General features: G+C 46.7%; 1 protein-coding gene across 3 annotated transcripts; it reads right to left on the reverse strand.

The window, feature by feature from the left end:
- Window positions 1-1358: 1358 nt before the first annotated feature.
- Window positions 1359-11702, reverse strand: EIF3D (eukaryotic translation initiation factor 3 subunit D). Of its 3 annotated transcripts, none has more exons than XM_073325144.2 (15): window positions 11568-11702; window positions 10397-10530; window positions 9923-9968; window positions 9361-9497; window positions 9174-9259; window positions 8616-8688; window positions 8303-8415; window positions 7947-8079; window positions 7050-7197; window positions 6674-6804; window positions 5627-5712; window positions 5178-5307; window positions 4566-4708; window positions 2628-2908; window positions 1359-1515 (listed from the first exon to the last, which is right to left on the reverse strand). In XM_073325144.2, the coding sequence occupies exons 2-15, from the start codon at window positions 10517-10519 to the stop codon at window positions 1502-1504; spliced, it is 1644 nt and encodes a 547-aa protein (XP_073181245.1). In that variant the 5' UTR covers window positions 10520-10530; window positions 11568-11702; the 3' UTR covers window positions 1359-1501. The 3 variants fall into 3 exon arrangements, with proteins under 3 accessions (XP_073181245.1, XP_073181238.1, XP_073181254.1); XM_073325137.1 differs by having other exon boundaries at window positions 8303-8418; XM_073325153.2 differs by lacking the exons at window positions 10397-10530; window positions 11568-11702 and adding an exon at window positions 9598-9798 and having other exon boundaries at window positions 8303-8418; window positions 9923-9963.
- Window positions 11703-25717: the final 14015 nt, after the last annotated feature.

Below are 25717 nucleotides of genomic sequence, written 5' to 3' on the forward strand. Positions count from 1 at the left end.
GGCAATTCTTCAACAAAAAAAACTTCAAAAACAAACTGCAGAACTGGAATTAATCTACAAACTGGACACCATCAAATTAGGCCTGAATAAAGACTGGGAGTGGATGGATCACTACGAAAAGTAATTTTCCCTCTGCTGATACATCTTCTTGTCAACATTTGGAAATGGGTGATGTCCACCTTGATTGCACTGGCCTCCTTAGCACTACAAAAATAATTTTCCCTCTCTTGATATTCACCTCTTCTTGTCAACTGTTGAGAATAGGCCAGTTCCACCTTAATTGAATTGGCCTCATAAGCACGGACCCCACACTTGGTAAGGCAACTCCCATCTTTTCATGTGCTGTAATATTTATGCTGCTTACTGTATTTTTCACTCCAGGCATCTGATGAAGTAGGTCTTAGTTCAAATAAATACATCTGTTAGTCTCTAAGGTGCCACAAGGACTCCTAGTTGTTTTTGCTGATACAGACTAACACAGCTACCACTCTGAAACCACTCCTCATTTTCTACACTTACAATCTGAAGATTAGCATGTTCTTTCCCCTGCACCAGATAAGACATAAGGCCACAGGGAAACTGGTGGGATAGATTTCAGAGTAGCAGCCGTGGTAGTCTGTATTCGCAAAAAGAAAAGGAGTACTTGTGGCACCTTAGAGACTAACAAACTTATCTGAGCATAAGCTTTCGTGAGCTACAGCTGTAGCTCACAAAAGCTTATGCTCAGATACATGTGTTAGTCTCTAAGGTGCCACAAGTTCTCCTTTTCTTTTTGGTGGGATAGAGAAAACCCTGCAGTACCCTCATCCAACCAGTTCAGCCTGCCAAAACTATTAGTACCACCCCCCTCTGCAGAACTGAGACATCTACATTAGCTTGATTGGGAATTCCTTCATGGGAGAAACCCCAACCTAGGGCACTTTTTGATGTTCCAAACTACAAGCTGTCAGAGGAGCTAATACTCATTGTGGCTCTATACCAGCGTGCTGTCAGTCAGAAAGGGATACCAATAATTACACATATTTCAGATGCACTGAGGTCTCTGATATCACCACTCATTGTACCCGGGAGAAGAGGAAAAACTGTTTAACCTCTATTTCCTTTACTGCAGTAGAGAAGAATACTTACCTCTTCCCAACTGGGTGAAGCAGGAAAACATTAGCACAAAATGGTGGCAGAGAAGACATACAAAATAGTTGGAGGTGGTAAACTTTTTGTAAAGCAGCATACTTTATTACAACAGCTCACCTGCCATTTCAACAGCTGCTTTCCTCCCAGGGTTTCTTTTCACACCACATTTGTAAGGTAGGTTTCGGTGTACAGTATATTTATCCATAAGACAATGAACAACAAACTCATTAAACAGAACAAAACTCTTTATTCTGTTAATTAAACTTGTAAATGAGCACGGTGCAAAGGTTCAGCTAAGATTCCACCCACAACAACACAGGGGTGGGACGAGCGTTTGGTCACTGAAGCCCCTGCTCCCTGACCACAGGGTTTAGCTCTCTTCCTCTGAAAGAGAGAAAAGAGGTTGTGGTGGGACAATGTGAAGCAGCAGACACCCCATCCCCTGAGAAAATGCCACAACAACAACAACAAAATATCTTTTACTCTTCATGGCGCAATCTTGCCTGCCCTTTTCACCCAGTACAAGACTGTTCATTAGGGCCACATCTACAACAAAACAACACGACCACATAAATTGCTACAAATTATTTTTGTTGCTGCGTGATTCACTTGAGAATCTTAAAAAATTTAATTAAAAAAAAGTCTTTAGGTATTATGACTGTTCAGAAAACCTTCAAATAGTGAACAGATCCAAGTCCAACAGATCTGCCCAAGTCTACGAAGAGCTTAAAACAGCATTCACACCTTTTTAACATCCCATGAACATGAGCTTCAAGTTGGCTTGCCTCCCACAGTGGAGATAGAACATGAGGGGCACATGCCAGGGATCAGGGATTGTTTCAGGTAGTGGGGAGGCGAGCCAGCACTTGCCCCAGGATTTTCCTTCATTGTAGAAAGTATCCCAGTCTGCATGACTAGTGCACCCACACTCACTTTCCAGTCATCCATTTGAAATGGACTCATTAGCTTAATTGGTCTAGCCGCTCATTTTTAATGTCTCACTTTGGATTTGCTCCTCTTTATCTAAATGTCATGATAGTGGCTTGATTCTCAGTAGCACTGAGCACCTGCCATTTGTGCTGAAATCAGTCCCTACCACCCCCCCCCCCCAATGTCACAGTATTACTGAGCTGAGCTTTCCTTTCCAAGTTACTCCCCCTTCTACTCAGGGTTTCAGAATATGTTTTCCTCTCAGATGAATTAATCCCCGCCCCTCCCCGCATGTGAGACTCGTTGCAACTCTTTTCTCATGTTTTTAGATCTCTCTAGATTCCTTTGTATTTATTTCATTAGTCTTCCAGTCTCTGGGAGTAGTTAACAGGTTTACTCTGCTTTCACCACTGATCGAAAGATCCACAGTGACCGTACTCTCCACACACCACCTCTCACCTTGATAGGCAGCTTGGAAATTCTGAGATCTAATCCCCCAGTTACATTACCCCCTTTCTCTCAGGCCTCAGTCACTGAGCACCAGCGCCACTGAGCATTCTACAGACCTTCCTCTTCCTCCTCCTCCTCTTCATCATCATCCTCCTCATCGGAGCTGAAGGTGCCATCAGGGAGACTGTAAACCCGGATCACTTGCTTGTTGGGGTCTTTGAGGATGAGGTATTTGCCCTCATCTAGTTTCATGCAGACATCAATGACACAGCGCAGGATGCCCCATGCGTTCTCCATACTCAGGTTAATCTGGCTGGCAAACTCATTCGGCTTGAACTGCTGTGTGCCCAAGATCACGTGGCGTGCAGAGTCCTTTACGTGGTAACGGGACACGTACCTGGGGAGGAAAGGCAAAAAAGGTCAGGAAATTCAATGCCCCAGCCCAGACTTCATAGGGAAGTCACCAAAATGAGGTGATCACTTAGATTTTAACTTCTGGGCTGAGCTGCAGGAATCAACACCCCCCACTTCAAAGGGGAAAATGGACAGGACTCCCTTCTTGGGAGCCAATCCTGTGTCTCAGACAGTAACTGAGGGCTTGTCTACACTACCAAATTAAGTCAAGTCAGTGTACAGCCACTGCAGTAATTAAAGCAGTGTTTCACAAAACACAAAAGTCCTTCTGTCAGCAGTGTGTCCCCTCATCAGGAGTGCTTCCATTGACTTAACTGTGTGGGGCACTGATGAGTGGAGTCCCGCCGCCCCGCAGGCTCACAGCTTGGAGCCCCCCTGCCGCCGAGGCTCACAGCTTGGGCTGTCAGTCCCCGGCAGCAGGGGGGCTCCAGGTGTGAGTCCCAGGTGAGGCAACGTAAGTAACGCAGTGTCTGCATGGACACTATGTCACCCTAACTACTACACCTGTCACGGAGGTAGAGTTATTAAGTTGACATAGTGGTGGATTTACATCACTGGGAGCTACATTGTAATGTAGATGCTTACAGAGTTAGGTCATAAGATGCCTTATGTCAATCTAACTCCGTAATGTAGACCAGGCCAGAGTAAAACGGATAGGGTTGCTAAGCCAAAGAGAGCAGGAACTACACTTCCATCGTCCAAAACAAAAGAGGTGATAAAGGAGATGATTCCCAGGTCCCACAAACAGGAAAGACAGAGATTTAACAATAGAGTCCTTAGCAGGGAGTTCTGATTCAAACAACAAATTAGTCTGAGGCAGCTGCACATCACATCAAGTGGACTGAAACCAGAGAGATGGCAAAGAAGCTAGATTTGAAATATCAAGCATCTTATTTTAAACACCCAGTCACCAGAGATGAAAAAAGTGTTCGAGAAAGTGTGTCGCAGCAACAAAGTTGATTTAAAATGTCAATGAAAGAGAAATATACATGGTACAAACCAGCACCCAAAGCTTCTGTTGTGCAACTGACTAGGTCGGCTGGCCAGCAGAGGGGGGTTCCAATTAAGAGAACTGCATCAACTCTGTGCCAACATTTTGAAATAAACAAGGAAAAAGCCACTTGGCTAAGGTGCTTTGGGGACTGGAAGAAGGAGAGGCTAATATCAGGAGTGGATTGCTCAGGAGATCAGTAATGGGACATAGGGCCATTCACTTTTAAGTTGCCAGGTTCAAGTCACAGATCCCCCGCCAATACATCTCTCGACGATGTGCCAGGAGTCTCAGTCAAGATCTAAACGGGTCACCACATTAACCACTATAATTATGTCCTATGTTCAGCAGACAAGCCAAGAACTGAATGGGCCATGGAGAATGAACTCCACTGTCACATGTACAGGTGGTCAGTCAGCAGGACATTGTGGGGAAGCAGCTTGCCTCAAACAACAGTCTGCATTGTACCCCATTCTGCCCCAGTCACCAATGCTAAAATATATTCAAAAGTAGGTTTTGGTTTGCCAAACGGAATAAAAATGGGAGGGAATTCTGCTCCTAAAACCAGCTCTCCCATACATATATACCACCACACGACAGCAAAAGCATTCAGAAGGTACTTGACAGACAAATCCTATATTGGTCTCACCCAAGTTTAAGATACTCCGATCCAGCCAGCAGTGCACAACACGTCCAACGGGCTAATTTGTAACTGTTGTTTTTCAGCTCGGTGGCAATCACAGCTCCTCTCTGAGAATCTAGCTTCTGACGCCAGTCCACTCCATTGCAATGCTGAAAAGAGAGGTCAAACTGACAGTCAACAAGCCATGGGTGTAATTATCTCTGCAACTATGATGAGAACATATAGGGATCACCTGCGAGCTACCCAATTATACTATGCAGAGAAGAGATGGGAGGCTTAAAAGGACTCCTTGATTCTGGAGGGAGTGATACGTACTGGCCAGTATACAGGGTGCTGGCCGGGGAAAAAAGTCAAGGGAGAGCTCCATCGGACTGGCTATCACATGAAATGCAGGAGCCTGGAAGAGGGTTCAAACAGACTACCCAGCACTTGGGAGACACGGAGTCAGTTTAGCTGGCACTGATGGTCCTCCGCAGTCACTGTTTTCTGATGGGATGTAATGACATAACAGACACATGGGGTGACGCAAGAGGCTTGTCTCACGTCTTGCCTGCTGTACCTGGTACATCAGACAGCAATGGAGGACCTAGAGAAGTTTGGTATCTGGTTCTTCCTCACCCTGGAATCCCATTCGTTCAGTGTTTTGATGTTGATGAATGATACTTCTCCGCCAGCTCCTGTCATCACTCCGTCGTGTTCACAGCGGACAATCAGGTCTATGTCATCTCCCAGTTTCCACCTTCGGTACCTGCAAGCAAAGAATCTGCTGTGTTATTTTCCACCCCCGCTCCTGGATCCACTTAAGCAGTCACAAAAGCCAGACCCTTCCTCCCCTATCGGCCCACAGTGAGGATTTCACCCCGCTCCTTTCAAACCCAGTATGAAGGTGAGAGATACCACCCTGAAGCATAAGTCCCAGAATCTCTCACATCACAGTGTGGCAATGCCCCTGGGAAATAAAGCTTTAGTCACACTACCACTAGCAAGCTGTTAATAGAAGTCACACTCCACCCCCTTCTGAACCTCCCTCCCCAAACCTATACACATGCTTGAAGCAAACAACACACCGGTACGCAACAGAGGCCACTTCGTTCTTATCCATGTCATCCTCCACAAATGGGTTTGGGTTGGGAAACTTGTATTTTTCCTTCCCCTGCAGAGAAAGCCAGGACAGATCACGAGAAGCCCAACAACTTGAGAGAATTAAGGCAGCTAATCAGAAACACAATCATAGATATGAATAATAAAATCATAGAAATGTAGGACCAGAAGGGACCTCAATAGGTCACCTAGTCCAGTCCCCTGCTCTGAGGCAGTACTAAGTATTATCTAGATTAGACTATCCCTGACAGGTGTTTGTCTAACCTGTTCTTAAAAACCCCCAATGACGGAGATTCCACAACCTCCTTAAGTAATTTGTTGCAGTGCTTAACTACCCTGACAGGAAGTTATTCTTAACGTCTAACCTTAAATCTTCCTTGCTGCAATTTAAGCCCACTACTTCTTGTACTGTCTTCTGTGGTGAAGGAGAACAATTTATCACCTTCCTTTTTATAACAACCTGTTATGTACTTGAAAACTTTGTCCCCTGTCAGTTCTCTCTTTTCCAGACTAAACAAATCCATTCCACCCCCCCCATCTTTCCTTATGGTCTGAAAAATGTGACCTATTAATCATTTTTGTGGCTCTTCTCTGGACTTTCTCCAATATGTCCACATCACCAGCAGCCACTCACCTTCCATCTGCCCTTGGAACTAAAGTCTCTTTCCCTCAGCCAATCAGCATCCAGCATTCCACAGAGCCTTTTAATTTGCCTCAGTGCTGTCACAATCCTGACTGGTTCAGTGATGGGGTGGGATTTCCTCTTTATGGAATGCTCCATGAAGAAGAAGAGGGGTGTTCTCTCTACAAACCCCCCCACCTGCACAAAGTTAATCCACACATCCAGAACTGGAATGATTTATATGTAAAGTAACACTGCAAATAGAGGTGCCTGTCGCTCTAATAAGAGGCTGCTCCAGCACCGATATTAATAGTAAGTTCCAGACCTGCAGACTCAGTCTTCCACAGTACTGTCTGCGTGACAGGCCTTGCTAAGCCCACTTGCCTCTTACCATTCTCAGACATTGCTGGGAGAAGTTGTGGTTGATGTAGGTTGCTTCCATGGCCAGGTTGCGAGGTGAATTAAAGGAGTTGCCCTCGTCCTGTGGTGGTTCATTAGCAGTTTCGCTCACTGTCAGCAGGTCTGGGAAAAGAGTCAAGTTCAAACGATCATCAGGAGGATAGTTACCCCTCTGAAAAGGGCACTCAAGCCTCATACTGTGCACCAAATCTGTTCAAAGCACATGCAAGTAGTGCAGCTGTTGGGTTGTTTCAGACACAGTGTGGACACTTGAGAGGTAATATTGACTTCAAGGGGACAAGGAACACTAAATGCAGAAAGCTGTAATTTGTTCCCTTGCCCAACCTTGATCCTAGCAACCTCCTCACCGAAGTCAGAATTGTCCCTCTTGTCAAAGAAGAGCTTGGATCCAACTCTCTGGACAATGATATCCCAGGAATACACAGAGCGAGTACAGCTCATCAGTGTGGCCAGGATGGCGTCTGTGGCAAACACATTTCCCTGGGTCTTCGCCAGCTGCAGACAGAGGGAAGAATGTGAGTGAAGACAGCATACATTCTTCTCCCCACCACCCAAAAGTAAACTGCAGCCTTAGCAAACCAGACGCTGATTCCCTTCTTCTAGACTCTGGAGGCTGGGCTGATACAAGACTCTGACGCACACCAATGACATCTGGACACAAACGTGTCAAATGCCACTGATCCTACCTGAACTCATTCAACAAGTTGGTCAGCCAAATGCTGCCCAGAAAATCCAGCCCTGAAAATGCCCCAACAAGTTGGGGAAAAAAGACAGAACTTATAACAGAGAAGGGATATCTGCATCTGCAAGGAAGAGAATAAGTTCTTCATCCTCTGTCCCTGACTTCAGCAACACTAAGAATTATCCTTTCCTCTCAAGACCAGAAATCTTGGGAATCAGATCTGTGACCCTGACATTTCTCTTCTCCTTCATCCTTCTTGCCTGTAGGTCTGCCTATCTGCCCATCCACAATAGGGCTTTCCTTTGGCTGATATCTATCCATGTGTTAATCAGTTCTGCCTTGGCCAATACCATTCCCTTTGGTATGGAGATCACAAATTTCTACTGTCTAAAGAGCAGGGTCCTGGGATATTTCTGTTAATCTCTTCTCACTCCAGGAAGCAGGACCATCTTGGACCCCTTGGCTTAGGACAGACAGGGAACCGCACGGTCCAAAAAATACCACACAGTAATATACATACTAGTGTATCTTGTGAGCTGATGGGCAGGAAGGACAATAATACCTTGCGAATGACTGGGTCATCAGTAGTGGTGACAGTGTGAAAGATGCGCTTGATGCTCCGCAAGGACTTTTCATTCCTTGTGGTAATGCGGTCAAAGGCTTTGTCATAATATTCCAAGGCGCCACAGCACTCTCTGCAGACATAACGAGTAAGTAGTCATGAGACACCAGCACAAATAACCCCATCTCAGAGTGCCAGGGAGCCACAGTGATTGGCAAGAGTATTTCTACTGACTTTGTGCACCTCCCCCAAAAGGAACTTCATAAAACTAGATCACAAGCCAGTACCCATCCCTTTCCACACACAGATTATGTCAAAATAAATACCCACAGGGGCCTCAGTTGTCTTGAACTCACATGTCCTGTGGCTCTGACACCTCCAGATAGCGCATCTTCATCAGCCGAGGGAAATCCATCTCCTCCTTCACCTCCCAGTCACTGCGAACTTCAACAGAGGAGTCGCGAGGCTTCTGCTGTGTGGCCAGAGGAAGGGCATATGGACAAAGAAAGAAAGGAAGAGACACAGCACATCAGGATTCGTGTGAGCACAGCAGCAGGAGGAGGGTGTTAGAGGAATGCTACCACAGGGAACAGGGTACACTGAAGTCTGTATAATAAGAGCAGCCAGAGGAACTGATCAAACAGCACAGTTAAAAATCAGTTACTTTACCTGTGATTTTTGGTCCCATTTCTGCCTCACTCCAAACTGCTTCTGAAATTTCTTTTGTAGACGTAGACGGTCTCTGTAAATAGAGGAATGTGACAACCTCATGAGACACAGTTCCATCAGCGTGTCCCCAGCACTCCCATCTTCACAAGTCACTGCTGAAACCACTGGGCTCTCAAGTCCCAAGCCACTCAGAGCATCTGCTGAACTACTGGACCCCACAGCAGGCTGAGGCACTGTATGCTCTCAATGACTCTTTGAAAATGGCAACAGCAGTTGGACAACCCAGCCTTTGAAGATTGCACTACAGCTCTTAGAAGGTGCACATGCTGCTTTTACAACAGTAATTTATTTTCCTGAGTTTGGCTTAGAAAACCCTGTTGGTTCCACAATCATCACATGAAACCATTACTTCAAACCACAGCAGAGCCTAGCAAAAGACCTGTCTTGGAAGTCTTGGGTTTTTGTTACAAAAACTCAATTGACAGAAGCCAGTTAGCAAACCTAGACACCTGATCAGAGATCCAATACCAGCAGAGAGTTCAGGTTTGGGGCCCTCACCTCTCCTTCTGTTTGGCGCTCTTAGGCAGGGTCTGCATGTTGAACTGAAGCATGTTCCGGCGGTCCTTGTCTCGCCGAAGGTTCCTCTGAGAATGAGGAAGAGAAGGGAAGGGATGTTCAGGTTATAAATGATATCTTTACAGCAATTCCACTGTTTCAGAAAGGGTTCAGGAAATGTGCAAGATACCTGTGCAAATCTCATACGATTCCTTTGGTATGCCGTCTTCTGTGTACGTGCTGTGTCCACAAGCTGGAAGCTGGTCTCATCCTCCTCATGAAAATACGCATACTGGCTTCCCCCACCAAACTGCGATGAGTACTTATCTGAGGACACAATGACCCAAATTAGCTTACTGCTGGTTTGTAAACCATGCCTCATGAGAAGAGCTCAGCGTTAGCACGCCTACCCTGTCTGTTGGCTCACCCGAGCTTGAAATCAGAGGTAGGGCTTTTCTCTTAGAGCAGTCCATTGTGGGAGGGTCCCCCATCCTCCCAGACAAGTTCCTTTTCACAAGGAAGCTCAAAGCCAGGAGAAACCCCTAAGGATGGAGACAGCCCCAGGTGCCTCTCTCCAAGGGTAGGGCACACTTCTGAGTTCAAGAAACTTCTCTCACTTGGTGGAGATCTGTAGGACATAGGTTTCATAGACACTACTAAAGACAGCGATGAGGGAAGGAAGCATCGATGATGACAGAAGAAACCTCACGTGAAGTATCTCAGACAAGAGCAGCCACCAAAATAGCACTTACTTGTGTATCTTTTGTCCTGATAAGTGGCTCCTGTCCAGTCTGCAACCTAATAAAAAAAACGAGGAAAAGTTGATGAGCGTGTGTCAACCAACATTTTAAACTCGCTCTCCACAATCTCTTAATCCAGATGCCACTCATTGAGAGAAATTAGTGCTTTATGTTCCAGAGCCTACCTTACAATCATCTTATAACTATCAATATTCTTTCAAACTCCCTGCTCTGCATACACACACTATCAAGAGGTCATGGTTCATATACCACTTCTTGCAGCACCTGCAATATGGGAAAAGGAAGCTATAAGTAGCGGAGCACCAATGGTATGTGTGAGTGTGCATGTGGGGGCACTGTAGGGAAAAGTACAGGACTCAGACAGCCCATATGACAAGAACAGCTAACAGGAATTGCCACGCAGATGAATACATGGGCATTAACTGATTGCTCCAGTGATTCATTTAGCAGCATTAGCACAGGTACCTTTCCCAGACGATCTCCTTTGCTGAAGGGCTGATATGGCATATCTTTGAACTGCTCAGGAACAGCACATGGACCCCAACCTGAGGGGTTGTCCTGGATCACAGGCGTCATGAATTTAGCCATCTTGTAAAATCCTTTAAAAAAAAAAAAGGGGATGGGGGTGGTCAAGTGTTAGGAACATTTTAGCCCTACAAGACTGAAGATAAGGCTGCTGGGAAACTTCATCTGACAGTGACTGGGCAATGATGCCTATTCAAAAGACAAGAGAAGGCAGCACCATTTTTATTGAGGCCACACACACAGAAAAGTTTCCAGGGTCAGGGTCATTGCCCAGAATTTCTGGGGTCAAGGAAAAGGTGAAAGTCTCAGGAGCTCTGACAGCATTGTCCGTATGTAATGTAATAATTACTTTCCTTTGTAAGAATCTTATCAACTGAATTGTTAGACAAAAAAAATAAAAAATAAAAAAAAAAATCAATAGTCAAGTAACCTGCCTCTGCCAATGACAATATAAAAAGCCCCAGAAAAAAATGTTTAATATCTCTCTTTACTGTGCATAATAGCACAATTATTTTCCCTGATGGATGTTTCTTTCTGACCACAGCTGGAGACCACTTTATGCCTTTATGCTTGGGGATCTGCTGTCCTTATAGTTCTTTATTGTCCTAGCTAATGTCAAAGAAGCAGCTACCCTTATTCACAGAAATGTCTAATCCTGTGTCACTAAGACCCAGTTCCTCAAAAGTATTTAGGCACCTAACACTCAAGCAAATCAGCGGGAGCTAACCACCTAAACCTTCGAGGATCGGGGCCTACATGCTGGGCCACGGCTAGTTCCTGCAGCAGCGAGTCCCGCAGGTTAGCGAGAAGCGGCGAGCCAGCAGCCCCGCTCCGCACATGGTCACTCGGCTCGGCGGCGCGGCAGGGCCCGGCTCGGCGTGTGCGGGAGCCGTGCCCGGCAGCCAGGGTCCAGCCGAGCAGCCCAGCGGGGAGGCCGGGCCTCTGTCCCAGCCAGGGCAGACGCCGCGCGGGCCGAGGCCCCAGCAGGCCCGGCGAGGCCTGGTCTCCCCGCGGGCGGCGGCCTCTGGGCCGGGGGATCCCGTGTCCAGGCCGGATCCGGGCCCGGCAGACTCCGAGCCGCGGGGCCCCGCGCGCGCGCCCCCCCCCTCACCTGCGGGGGCCCGCGGGTCTCGATGGAGGCAGATGCGCGCGGGCCGGGGGCTGCCGGCTGCCGGAAAGACTGGGCTTGGGCGGCGCGCGCACAGTCACAGACGTCATCACGCCGCGCCCGCCCCCGGACGAACTGTCGTAAAAGCAGACAGGGCTGTTCCGTTTCCGCTCGGTGAGGGAAGACAAGTGTTGCCGTAAAGCACAAAAGTCCACCCGGGCTGTCGTAAACGAAAAGAACACGCGTCATTGTAGGACGTCAAAGAGCGCCGCGAGCTAGAAAGACCACCCTAGTCCCGAGGCTGATTCCAAGTCGGGGAGAGAGAGCGCGCGAGCGCAGTCAGTCCCTCAATTTCCCACAGTGCACCGAGCCCCGCTCGGCGCCCAGCATATCCCCCAGTGTCCCACAATGCACTGCTTCCTTTCCGCTCGTCCTGCGCTGCCGTGGGGCCGAGCGGGTTGAGGCTGCGCCCGGCCGTGGGCCCTTGGAAGGCTCAGCTAGGCCCCGAGCTGTTGGGGCGAGGGCCTGATCGAAGCCCCTAGGATGGGACCCATAAGTCTGGCGGCACCACCACATCCTTGTGTCTCAGAGCTAGGCCTTGCCCCCCGTATGCGTTGTTGCTGCAGGGCATTGCTCAGCGTGAAAACCCTTCCCCGTGGCCCCTGTCTGCCCTGGGCTCTACAGGGGGGCGGGAGAGACGGAGAGCCTCGTCCGAAGAAAAGAAGGGGGGGGGGTGTTATTTATCTAAATCTGAACTCCGGCAGTGCAGGTCTTCTGCTGATACCATGCTGGGACGTGAGTTGCCACAGGAATTAGTTCCTTGGGGCGGGTGATGGGTGGCCTCTTAGATTGCTCATCTGTAAAGTGGCGCTATTGGTAAGACTGGCCATACTGGGTCCGACCAATGGTTCATCTAGTCCAGTGTCCTGTCATCTGCAGTGGCCAGTGCCGGATGCTTCAGAGGGAACGAACAGGCCAATTTTAAGTGATCCATCCCCTGTACCCCAGTCCAGTCCCACCTCCTAGCAGTTGAACATTGAGGGATACCTGGAGCATCTTGGCTAATAGCTATTGATGGACCTATCCTCCATGAACTTGTCTAATTCTTTTTTGAACCCAGTTGTACTTTTGGCCTTCACAACATCCCATGGCAATAAATTCTACAGGTTGCCTGTGCATTGTGTGAAGAAGTACTTCCTTTTGTTTGTTTTAAACCTGACACCTATTAATTTCATACCCTAGTTGTTGTGCTGTGTGAAGGGATAAATAACACTTCCTTATTAAATTTCTCCAGCTCATTAATGATTTTGTAGACCTCTATCATTTCCCACCTTAGTTGCCTCTTCTCAGCTGAACAGTCCCCTTCTTTTAAATCTCTCCTCATATGGAAACTGTTCCATATTTCTAATAATTTTGATTGCCCTTCTCTGTACCTTTTCCAATTCTAATATATCTTTTTTAGATGTGACCAGAACCGCACACAGTATTTAAGGTGTGGGTGTATCATGGAGTTATACAGTGGCATTATAGTATCTTCTGTTTTATTTTCTATCCCTTTCGTAATGGTTCCTAACATTAACTCTTTTGACTGTCAGTGCACATTGAGCAGATATTTTCAGAGAACTATCCCCAATGACTCCAAGATCTCTTTCTTGAATGGTAACAGGTAATTTAGACCCCATAAATTTTTTCTAATGTGCATTACTTTGCACTTATCACTGAATTTCATCTGCCATTTTGTTGCCCGGTCATCCAGTTTAGTGAGATCCCTGTGTAGTGCTTTGTAGTCAGCTTTGAACTTAGCTTTCTTGAGTAATTTTGTATCATCTTCAAATATTGGCACCTTTCTGTTCACCCTCTTTTTCAGATCATTTACAGTTATGTTGAACAGCACTGGCCCCACTACAGATTCTTGGGGGACCCTGCTGTTTACCTCTCTCCCTTCTGAAAGCTGACTATTTATTCCTACCCTTTGTTTCCTGTCTTTTAATCAGTTACTGTTCCATGAGAGCACCTTCTCTTTTATCCCATAACTGCTTAGTTTGCTTAACAGCCTTGGTGAGAGACCTTGTCAAAGGCTTTCTGAAAATCCAAGTACACTATATACACTGGATTAGCCCTGTCCACATGTTTGTTGACACCCTCAAAAAATTCTAATAGATTGGGGAGGCATGATTTCCCTTTACAAAAGGCATGTGGATGCTTTCCCAACATATTGTGTTTAGCTATGTGTCTGATCATTCTGTTCTTTACTATAGTTTCAACCAATTTGCTTGGTACTGAAGTTAGGTTTACCGGTCTGCAATAGACAGGATTGCCTCTGAAGTCTAATTAAAAAAGTTAAAGTGCTTAATAAGAGCTTATTAATGACCTTTCCTCCATCATCCACACAATTTACTGCAATATCTGGGTTTTCCTTAATTTTCTGTTTATTCTTCCCACTACCTACACTGCTGAATTCTTCAGAGCAGTTCTTCCAGTACTTTAGAGGACATGTGTGGATCTCCTTTCTCCTCCCAGTCTTACTTCCTGAAAAGAGGGGAGAATCCCCACTTGGTATAAAAATCCATTGTTTATCTTGTGCAGTCCCTTGGGATTATGCTCTGTTTTATTCTGCTATCCTTGTACCCTGTCATAGCAAGAACATTTATTTAATTTAAATCACCCTTTCCCTCTCCTCTTAGCTACTTGAAGGAAAATATGAGGGGGTCTGGCTTTTTACTGGTGCTCTAGTAGTAAATTAGTCCCATATATTCTTTATTATCTCTAAGGTGTTGGGCACTCTACCTGATCAGCACTCTGCTTACCCTCTGATCTCAGGAAGATTGCTTTTTGCACTGAGGCTTTCTTGATAGTACCCAGGAGACCCTTTTCTGTCTAAATCAAACAGAACAAAGAATGCTGATCCACCCTGCTTAATAAAATAAATATTCACACTTGTATAGTATTCTCTATCCAATTATCTCAAAGTGCTTTTGTCAGGGTTCCCTCCCCACTCTGAACTCTAGGGTACAGACGTAGGGACCCTCATGAAAGACCCCCTAAGCTTATTTCTACCAGCTTAGGTTAAAACCTTCCCGAAGGCACAAATCCTTCCTTGTCCTTGGATGAGTACTGCTGCCACTACCAAGTGAGTTAGACAAAGATTAAGAAAAAGGACCACTTGGAGTTCCTGTTTCCCAAACATATTTCCCCAAGGCCCTTCACCCCCTTTCCTGGGGAGGCTTGAGAATAATCTACCAACCAGATAGGTAAACAAGGTGAGCACAGACCAGACTCTTGGGTTTTTAGGACACTAAAAACCAATCAGGTTCTTAAAAACAGAACTTTATTATAAAAACAAAATAAAAGAAGCACCTCTATAAAATCAGGATGGAAGGTAATTTTACAGGGTAATCAGATTCAAAACACAGAGGATTCCTCTCTAGGCAAAACTCTAAAGTTACAAAAAAAACCCCAAACCAGGAATAAACCTCCCTCTTAGCACAGGGAAAATTCACAAGTTAAACAAAAGAGAATCTAACGCATTTCCTTCCTATTACTTACAATTTGTAATCACAGATGCTTAGTTCAGATATGGCTTTAGGAGGTGTATTTTCCCTGCTGTGGTTCCTCCCTGAGCCAGAGAGAACACAAAGAAAGCACCTTCCCTCACAGATTTGAAAGTATCTTTTCCCCTTATTGGTCTTTTTGGTCAGGTGCCAACTAGGTTATTTGAGCTTCTTAACCATTTACAAGTGAAGGAGGGATTTTATGCTACCTTTAGCTGTATGTTTATGACAGCTTTACAAATAAGAATTAGGCTTCACAATGACCCTGCCTGGTGGGAAATATTATTCCAATGTTACAAATAAGGAAAATCGAGGTATAGACAGGTTAGACTTCCAGCAGCTCACACAGCAAGTCTGTGGTACAGTGAGGAACATAATGCCGGTCTCCTGACTACATGTGTATCATGCAGTGTTGTTGTAGCCCTGTTGGTCCCAGGATATTAGAGAGACAAGGTGAGAGAGGCAATATCTATTATTGGACCAAATTCTGTTGGTGAAAGAGAGAAGTTTTCAAGCTTACACAGAGCTCTTCAGCCCAGACCTGAAGAAGAGCTCTGTGTAAACTTGAAAGCTTGTCTCTCTCACCAACAGAAGTTGGTCCAATAACAGATATTACCTCACCCACCTTCTCTCTCTCTATGTGTATCAGGCAGGGCAGGATAGGAAGAATATTTTTTCTCAACCATTTGGGGTTGATAACCCCTTATTTGAAGCCAAAAATTTCTGTGACCCTCTAACATTTACTATAGAAGATTTAAAAAAATCAATAATAATGCTAATCCTATTTAGTTTGTGTGTGTGTGTGTGTGTCTTTAGAGGTTGACAGAATACTTGACCTTGAAGGGTAAGCATGTGCGAGAAGAGGAGGAGCAAAATTTTCTTTGCTTTAGGATAAAATTTTGAATGCCAATGCCACTCTGATTGCCTTTCATGACCCTCAGGTTGAGAAATATTGGTCTAGTGGATAGGACACTGACCTCAAGAGACCTGGTTTCAATTCATGGTTCAACCACAGACTTTCTGCAGAATCTTGGGCAAGTCACTTAATCTACCTGCATCCGATGAAGTGAGCTGTAGTTCATGAAAGCTTATGCTCAAATAAATTTGTTAGTCTCTAAGGTGCCACAAGTACTCCTGTTCTTTTTGCGAATACAGACTAACACGGTTGCTACTCTGAAACCTGAAATTAATTTACCTTGTGACTCAGTTGTCCATCTGTAAAGTGGGGAGAGTACTTCTCTGCTTCAACAGATTTTGGGGATAAAAGTCTATTAATGACTGTGAGGTGATTAGTTAGAACATTGATAAGGGCCACAAGTACCTAAATAGATAGAGCAAGACCCAGTCCACTGAGGACTGCAGCCCCACAGGCTGAGATCCATTTCTTTTGAGATTTCCCACTGTAAGGTCACTGGAAGGATTCTTAACTCGAGAAGAGTCCACACTAACAGCTTTATTCAGCCAGAGGCATGCAAAGTTTTTCCCCTACCTAATCCATCACTGCTAAACCCTTCCAGAGGAGAGGGAACAGAAGTCACATAAAAAACACAATATACACTCATCAGCCAGCAGCAAGATTACTTCAGCACCCACTCAACCGTCAGATAATATGCCTATAGAAATATACCCTATAAAACACGAGCAATCAGTAATTGTACTAGACCAACAATCAAGCAGCCTTCACAGGACAAGTGCAATGGGCAGATCCAGGGAACACATTTCAGTATGTTGGTAGTAACCCATTAACAGTTTGGTGGGAGCCTCACCAAGCCCAATTCCAGCTGTGTCATGGCAACTTTAATTACATACATTCTTTTGACTCTGCTAATGCACCCGATGAAGTTAATGGGAGTTTTGCCAATTGACTTGAGCAGGAGCAGGCCCTAAGGCCTTATCCAAGTGGCCTGGTAATAATATAGCCCATAACTAAGTTTTTTATTCCCATTAAGGATGAATGAATACACTTTACCTAACTTAACGCTGTGGGTTCAAGTGGAACGTTATCGGGTTAACATTCTGCATAGGAGAGAGAGTGGTGAAAGGAGTAAAGGGACAAGATCCAAAGCAGAAAGACAGGGTGAGAAATGGAGCAGAGAATGAGCAAAGCAAAAAAAAGAATGTGAAAAAGGAGCAGAGAAGAAACAGCAATATCCTCTGTGTGGTGCTTAGGAGGGTGAAGCAATGATAATGTCTTCCAGCTCTGCCAAATAACTTGTAGGTCAGGCCCAACATCACAGTATTTCTCCAGTCATGAGAACAGAATGGGTGCATAATTTACTTCTGGGCCAAAAATTTAAAAATTCTGTGCACAGTACTTTAAAATTCTGCAAATTTTACTTGTCAATAAATGTGGAGGCTTCGGCATGGCAGTGGGGAGCACAGCCCACTGGCTCCATGAAGGTGGGAGATCACCCTGCAGCTCCACCCCCACCCCCAGTCCCCGGGACACGGACTCAGTAGTGAGGCTGCACCCAACTCTTACACAGTGCAAGGGCCACGCCTGCCCCAGAAACATCCCAGGGGCCGGCCCCTCCATGCCAGGCACACCAGGTGTGGGCAGGTCGGCTCAGCCCGGCAGGATCCAAGTTTGGAGGGGCTTAGTGTGAAGGGATCCAGGTGTGGGATGAGAGGGTTCTGTATGGGGCAATCTGGGTGCAGGTGGCTCAGTGGGAGGTGCAGGGGGGATTGGGAGTGGGGCTCTGGGTGCAGGTGCAATGGGACTTTGCAGGGGGGTCCAGGTGAAGGTGATTGGGGCTGTGTGGGGGCTCAGAGAGGTCTGGGTGCTGCGGGAGTGGGGCTTGGTGGGGTGGGGTCTGGGTGTTCTGGTTGAGGCTCAGTGGGGTTGGGGAGTCCAGGTGTGTGGGGCTTGCTGGGGTGATCCAGGTGCCTAGGGGGTGGGGATTGCTGGGGTAGGAATTCGGGTGCAGGGGGCGGTTTCCAGATGTAGGGGGGTGAGGCTGGGGTCTGGGGCGGGGGGGGGTCTGGATGCATGGGGGTGGGCAGATGAGGGGTGGGTGTTACCTGGCCCCAGACGTGTCTGACTCAGCACCAGCTGGTATGTCCCCAGTGATTTGCCTCTCCACTTGCTGCTCCAGGTGCCCAAAAGGATGCGCCTGCACTGCTCGGGAGGGGCAAATGACTGCTCTTGCATCTTCCCTTTGCTTCCCTGTCAGAAAGTCATTTTTCTGTGGGGAAGCAAAGAAATTTGTGGGGGACATGAATTCTGTGCCCGCACAATGGCACAGAATTCTCCCAGGAGTAATAATATAACCCAAATGAGAGAACGTGGAACTGAAAGAGTCCACTGTACATGATGAAAGTAGCTTGGGCTCCGCTATAACCTTTGCATTTCCTGCTGCCAAGTCATTGTGGTTACATATCTTGCAGTACCAAGGAAATCTAAAGCCTCATCTGTTCTTGCAGAGGGTATGACTCCATCACCACATGTGGTGATCTGTTTACCCAGTACTCCATTTCTCCAAATGACTTGGGAACTCCTGATAGTCAACATCCTCATTCAGGCTCTTTAGTCCCCTTGCAGGCCATGCCATTAATACCATGTCAATGACATCTCAGGGTTATTCAAACTACAGAGTCACTTGCAACCGACACCAAAGCAGAGGTGAGAAGAGCTAACATCGTTTGACCCTTAGCTCCAAGTATGGCCCCACTGTTTCTTCCTAGAAGATGCTTATAAATTCAGCAAGATTAAACTACTCAAGGGGTTTGTTTGATTCCTTGTGGGATGCATCCTATACTTCTCTGGTCCCTGTTTCTCCATTTTTGGGGCTACAATGGCACTGGCAAAGTCAGTGAAAGTCAAAGGGATTGCTCCAGCACTCTGGGCACTCCTGCCCAATGACATCCTTGCGGCCATAGTTTGTTATTCTCTTTGAAAGGCTCTCAGTCCTCCATGACAATTCCAGGGCTTGTACAAGAGCAACTGTTCTGCCAAACTGGCTGTATGCCAAGAGGGCGTACACCATCAGGGCTGGCGGTCTTGCTGAGCGAAGTAGAATAAGGCAGTAACCATTAGAAGGTTACTTTGATTTTGTAACCAGCCTCTTGAAGTTGTAGGCAATGACTCATCTCATTCACCTGGTCTCTGACATCTTTTCAGGATCCTTATCAGCACCCAATCACCTCTGTTGGGAGGCAAACGTCATATCTTCATCCCAGGAGGCAACTCTGGACCACAGCAGAGAAACCACCACTGGGATTCATCATCCACAAAACAGGGCCTCTGACGTAATCGCTAGACTTGTTTCTTGTCTACTTCCCTCCCATAAAGTTCCATGGTCGACAACCACAACGTAAGCAATGTAAATGCCTGAGCAGCCGCATTCCAGCTATCAGAGAAAGACTCTTCCCTTTGTGTCTTTCCTCACTCTCTTGTAGTTTTTTCCATCATTGTGGATGTACGTTGCTGAGAATCAGGCTTGAACAGAAGGAACGGAATCCAGCTTAACCCTGCCATGCCTGCAAGGCCCTTGTATGGAAGAATCATTTCCCTTGACCTGACTGTAGACAACCTGGAAGGTCTTGGGGTGAGGACCGGTTTCAGCCGTAAGGGCCACTAGTTCTCCATGTACTCTTTCCCTTCATGGGGGAGTGCTGATCTGACAGATGGAATGGAGTTGGAAGACTAGCCATCACATTACACAACCATGTTCCAACAAGTCCTTTCCCTCTTATTTTATGAACTACATTAATAGCTGATTTTAAAAAAAGTAGACAACCCTCCTTCCTCTGCTGAAAGTTTTCCACCCATAGGTACTGTAATGCTGCTCATGTACAACCTCTCATTCCTCTGCGCCTCTCTACAAGGCCCAGAAGTCAAGAAAAATAACCTTGATTTTAACTCCCTCAGCTCACCACAACCCACCCCAAGTCCCATAACCATAGTATTTACAAAGTTATCCGGGTCATATTTCCTCCCAGCTCTCTTAAAAACAAAACTCCTGCCTCCCATGCGCCCAATCTAGCCACTCTCTGCAATATACTTTCAGGCCACAGACCATCAGCCATTTGGCTGCTCAGCTGTCCACAAGCATTATAATCCACACAAAGCGCTCTGCATCCAATGCCTCTTCGCTCTGCTGTTCGTGGGCCGAAGCTCCCCTCCACCGGCTTCCCAAACCAGTGCTTTCCCTGCCGCAACCCTCTGGTTGCAGCCTCTAACTGGCTACTCAGGGTGTTGTTCTGTCTGTGCTACATGCACTCTGCTTTCTACTGCTGCCGGGGGCCATCTTTTCCTACACCTTCCTGGAGCTGCCTGGAAGGCTGCTGATCATCCTCCAGCTCCTTGAGCCACCAGCTTCCAGCTCCAGAGTTTAGCTCTGCTGGCTGCCTCCCCAGCGCTGCTAGGACAAGGGGTCGCCCTTCCCGAGGATATGTAGCCCTGTGCAGGGTACAGGTTTCTCCTGCGGCTTATCTCACAGACTTGAGTCCCTTCTGCCACCCTAGGCTTAAAGTGTCTTCCTTACCGTGGCCTGTATACCCCCTCCTTCATAACAGCTAGAAAAAGGGGTGGGCAGAAAGGTCTAGGCCAGGCTGGGACACGTGGTCAACCCAACAAAACTTATCTCCTCCAGAATTAGTGCTCTCCACTTCCATTCCCCTTGCCTATTTTTATTTACAGTGGGCACCACTGTAAGATCTCTCATGGGGATCTGTAACCTAAGAGGTAAGAGTCCAGACAATGTATGTTATTCAGACAAAGCTTATCTAGACTCCTTTGTTCCTCAGCTGTTGAACTCCCCACAGATTTCCAGAGCCTTCATCAGGGAACAGGGTCTGAACTCATTCACAACTCCCTGCCCACAGACTCCTTGCTAGCTACCAGGAGGATCATTATTTTCAATCTGTACTATGCACTGTATTTTATTCCAGCAACCAGCAGGCTAATTATCCACGTTTACAGCACATGGTTAAACTAGAAGACCAAGATAGGGATCCATGAAGCGATGTGGGTGTTGAGATGCTGATGCATCTCTAACTTTTAGAGGCCTAGAAAATCAAAGGGAAAACACTGCAATCCACAAAGCCTGAGTTAGGCGCCCAGGCTCTTATACAATGAATGGGGAGAGATAGATGTCTTAAAATGTGATCCACAAAAGCTAGCCACTAAGCTAGCCAATGGGAGACACCAACGTCAGGGTTGTGTGGTAGGCCCCACCCCCTCCTGGAGATAAGGTGCATATCTTTGCTTAGTGATCCCTGAATGGGATCCAGTCTCTTGGACCCAGGCAGCTTAGATGCTTGAGGGAATGAGTTAGGTGTCTACCTCACTCCACATAAAACAGCCAGAGGAGGAAGTGTCTACTAGTAGCCCAGAGGCTAGAGCGCTCATCTGTGATGTGGGAGACCCAGGCACTGGGCCAGAGAGGGAAAGAGAATGGGAATGACTTTGTAGTCCAGCGGTGAGGGCACCCACCTGGCAGATGGGAGACCCAGGTCCATTCCCTCTGCTCCAGTCACTCTTTCATTATTTATTCACAGAGGAACAGCTTCAATAGGATAGACTGAGGGAGTCCCACATGAGAATATCCCATAGCTCTATGGTTACAGCCAGAGTTGGTGTTAGCCCATTGCGGGTCCTAAGCAAGAATATTTTTGGGGCCCTCCTCACAACAAAAAGTGAATGGGGACCACCTTGAGCTGCTCAGGGCCAAAAGCAATTGCCTAGTTTCAGCCCTGTATTACAGCAGTTTGCTGAGAAGTAGGAAACCCCTGTTCAAATTTTTTCTCCTGCTCTGGCAAAGAGGGGAGAATTGAACACCTGAGTCTCTCACATCCCAGACTTACTTACATAGAAAGTCCTGTGCCTAGGGGCACAAGACAAGCCATTTTCCCCACTGCTGTCTGTCCAGAGCAACATGTCTGATTCCATTGTAAGTTGTCTCCAAGATGGCAGCATCCTTTTTGATCGTCCTGCAATAGGTCATTCTTTGTCCTCCATGCTTTCTCTTCCCTCCAGGTGAAATCCAATCTAAGACATACCTTGTGCTTCTGTCACTGGGTAACCCGATGACATGGCTGTCTCTGTCTACTTATTGAGTCTGCAGTCTGCTGACCCATATGGCACAGCATTTTCACATTTGTTATACAATCTCTCCAATGAATTCCCAAGAGTCTTCTTAAACGCTAGTGGTGCATCCAGCTTCCTCCTGTGTATTTCCACCAGCTGCCATGTTTCTGAGGCGAACACTAGTGTGGAAGGACAGTAGCACTGTACAATATCATTTAACTGTGTAGATGGTTCTTCTTACTCTTCCAGATGTTTGGCAAATGGGAAAATAATCCACTGGCTTATTCTTGCCTTCACTTCTTTAGTGAGCTGGCCATTAGCGGATATTTAATTTCCAAGATAGATGAAGTCATCAACTTTTTTGTACTCTTCCTCATCGTACATCTGCCAGTGTTGACAGCATTCACTCCTATCTCTATTATCTTGATCTTCTGCATACTGATACGAAGTCCCCCTTTAGCAGCTTCTCTTTTATGGTCATAAAGAGTCTTTTTATTCAGTCCAAGCTGGTATTCATTATGACTATATCATCTGCAAAAGTCTTGCAGCTTCTCTCTTGTCCAAACAATACCAGTGTCCTCAGCAGCAGTTGCCACTCATCTCACCACAAAGTCTATGACAATGTAGCAGAGAAGTGGGGAATAGTATTCAACATTGCTGTGTGCCAGTAATAATCGTTAACCATGCCAGGTCTCCTCTCTCTGTCTTGATGCAGCACGCAGACTTGTCATACAAAGCTTTTATCAAATTAAAAATCTTTGCTGGAATTCTATAGTGTCTCAGGATTTTCCAGAGAGTTTCTCTGTGGGCATGATCAAATACTTTCATAAAATCAAGGAAGTGAAAAGCTTTCTCAGTAAGTCTTCTTGAGGTGAAAATCTGGTCTGAACACAACCTGAGCCAGTTTGTTCTTCCCTGAGTACTTTATCAGCAGCAGTTTTCATCCTATTCACAATCATAATGCAAAACATTTTTTGAGGTACAGATAGGAGTGTCACCCCTCTCTGGTTATCACAAATATGCTTTTTAGGAATTTTACACATGACACCTCCACTCCAATCTTTAGGACAAATCTCCTTTTCCCAAACCCTTCTGTACAATCTGCACATGTAATTCACCAGCACTTCCACTCAAGCTTTTAACAGTTCAATATCTATTTTATCATAGCCGGGTGCTTTACTACTATTCAGTTGATATAGGGCCTCAGGTACTTCCTCAGAGCCGATTACTTCTAGTGAGATAGGTAGGTCCGCTGTCTGCAGGATTCAGCTGGAGTTTTGGGGATTACAGTGCAGCCAAAACTGGGATTTAGGTGCCCAAGTACTTTAGTGGATCTGAGCCCAGGGACCTGCAGTGTTTCTATTGGCTAGGAGCCTCTGAGAAAAGAGAAGGTATCGTGCAGTGGTTAGGGCCCTAGCTTGGGACTCAGGAAACCCCAGTTTAATTCCCTTCTCTGCCACAGAGTTCCTGTGTGACCTTGAGTAAGTTGATTTCAGTGGGTGTTAGGAGCCTAAATATCTTTGAGGATGTGGGCCATATCCTCTCAGTTCCCCATCTGTGAATTGGGGATAATAGCACTCCCCTACCTCACACGCGCATTGGGAGAAGAACTACATCAGAACTGTGGTGCTGTGGAATTGGGTGGCACATAATTATGTAAGAGGCACAAGATGGTTAGTGTTCTAGCCTGCCCCTTTGTTTCATTAAGTACTCTGGAGACAGAGTTGTATAGATAGCAGCAGCGGCAGGGAGGAGAGTGGTGGAAAGGCTGGTGATGTGATCCTTGCAATACTTTCTCTGTTTTAATAGAAGTTGGCCCTTTTGCGGTGGGAATCCAACCTGGTGGTTCTTCAATACACAAGTTACATCAAGTGATATCTTGACCCTGCGTAGTTTGTGAGCGCTGATGGGATCACAGCACGACGTAAAATGACTGCAGGCAATACATGTAAGGCACAGACTTTCCTGACTGAAACACCACCTGTCACAGAAGCACTCAACTGACCACACACATTTCCCCCCTTAGTATTAATCTCAGTAGTATTAATGGTAGCACCTAGAGGCCCCAGTCAAAAGCCGAGTCCGTTGTGCTAGGTGCTGTACAAACACATGGTATGAGACAGGCCCTGCCACAAAGAGCTTACTCTTTAAATAGATGAGACAGACAAAGGGTGGCATAAAGGGAACAACATCCAAGCAGAAGATTGGAAAGGGAGGCAATAAAGGGAGATGAAATAATTTACCTCAGGTCACACAGGGAGTCTGTGGCAAAGCCAGGGATTGAATCCATATCTCCTAGGCCAGTGCATGAACCACAAGGCCATTTTTTTGTCACCTGCTTTCTGTCTCCAGGATAATTACACAAACACAGGTGCAGGCTACAACATTAGTTGCAACACTTATCCACTGCTGCGTATTCCCAGTTGCTTCAACAGTGGTGTCATCCTCCTCTTCTCCCCCACCCCGTCCCACCTTCCGAATACCTTCCCTGCTGCCCAGTCTCATCAATCTCCTGAGGACGCACAGCTACTGCAGCACTGGCTAAGCCAGAGATGGGTTCAAGAGTCTGTCTGGGGGAGGGGGAGTGTCCCTCCATTTAACTCTAACCCTGCCCACCATTGCTTATCTCAGCTGGTGGTGCAGCAAGCTTGTTGGCCTGAGTGAGGAAAAAGTGGAGAGAGGATACATAGACCCACACCAGCCAGTGGGGCCCAGAACCCCACCCTGAGAAGTTAGAGGAAGGAGTAGCCTGCTGCTTTGGGCCTGGGGGTGTACTAAGGCTTCGATGCATGTGGTTCTCAGGGCCTACAGTGTTCTGAGCCTCAGGGTCCCTTCTCTCTTCTTGAGCAGATTTCAGCACCATCTGCTCAGTTCTGTCTTTGGAAGAGTCACCCATGTGCTTTTGTCTCTTCTGGCAAAGCCTGACTACATATGTCCTCCACTAGGCCTCACAGACCCTGAGGTAGCAGGAAAAGAGGAGGCATATTCTCAGCCTTGCACTGCAGCAGCCCAAGACACAGCCCCCGTCTGGACTAACGCACTTCCCAAGGTCGCAGCTGATGCTAGAGGTCAGATCTGTGCTTTGCCTCTGAACTGAGGCAACCAGCTGGCCTGGACTGTACACGCAGCACCACGCAGGACAGCGCAGAGGGGGTGTTGATGGGTTTTAATATGGAGGAGATAAATTAGTCTGGGATGATGGAAAGGGGAGGTTTCCTGAACTCCCTGACGACTACAGTGGAACACTGCAATTGTGAGCCATTGTGAGAGAGCAGCCGGGGTGGGAAAGGCACGTGATCCCACTTATTAGCTTCTAACCAGCAGAACTGGCGAGCGGGATTTTATCAGCATACTTGAAACGTCCCCAGATTGTGCTGTGCCTCCTGAACAAACCCTTCCGTCCTAGCCCCACCTTTGGCCTACCAAGCTCAACATCTGCTGGGGCTTGCAGCAGCTACAGCCCTTAGCAGAGGTAGAGCTGCCTTGCGGCTGTGCTTGACTCCGCTTCTTGGGATACACCTGCCACCCAACAATTCCCCCACTGAGTTTAGCGTAACAGTTTTGTGTCGGCT

Source organism: Lepidochelys kempii, chromosome 1, assembly GCF_965140285.1.
Source record: "Lepidochelys kempii isolate rLepKem1 chromosome 1, rLepKem1.hap1, whole genome shotgun sequence".
NCBI lineage: Eukaryota > Metazoa > Chordata > Testudines > Cheloniidae > Lepidochelys > Lepidochelys kempii.

Bases quoted from the DNA above. Each gene is read 5' to 3' on its own strand.
- EIF3D (XM_073325137.1), bottom strand. From the start codon at position 10,519: ATGGCTAAATTCATGACGCCTGTGATCCAGGACAACCCCTCAGGTTGG. The intron at 5,308-5,626 runs GTGTGTTGTTTG...CTTTGCTTGCAG, and splicing joins GTGGCCTCTGTTGCGTACCG to GTACCGAAGGTGGAAACTGG. The intron at 2,909-4,565 runs GTGAGACCAATA...TTTCCTCCCCAG, and splicing joins TCGGAGTATCTTAAACTTGG to GTACGTGTCCCGTTACCACG.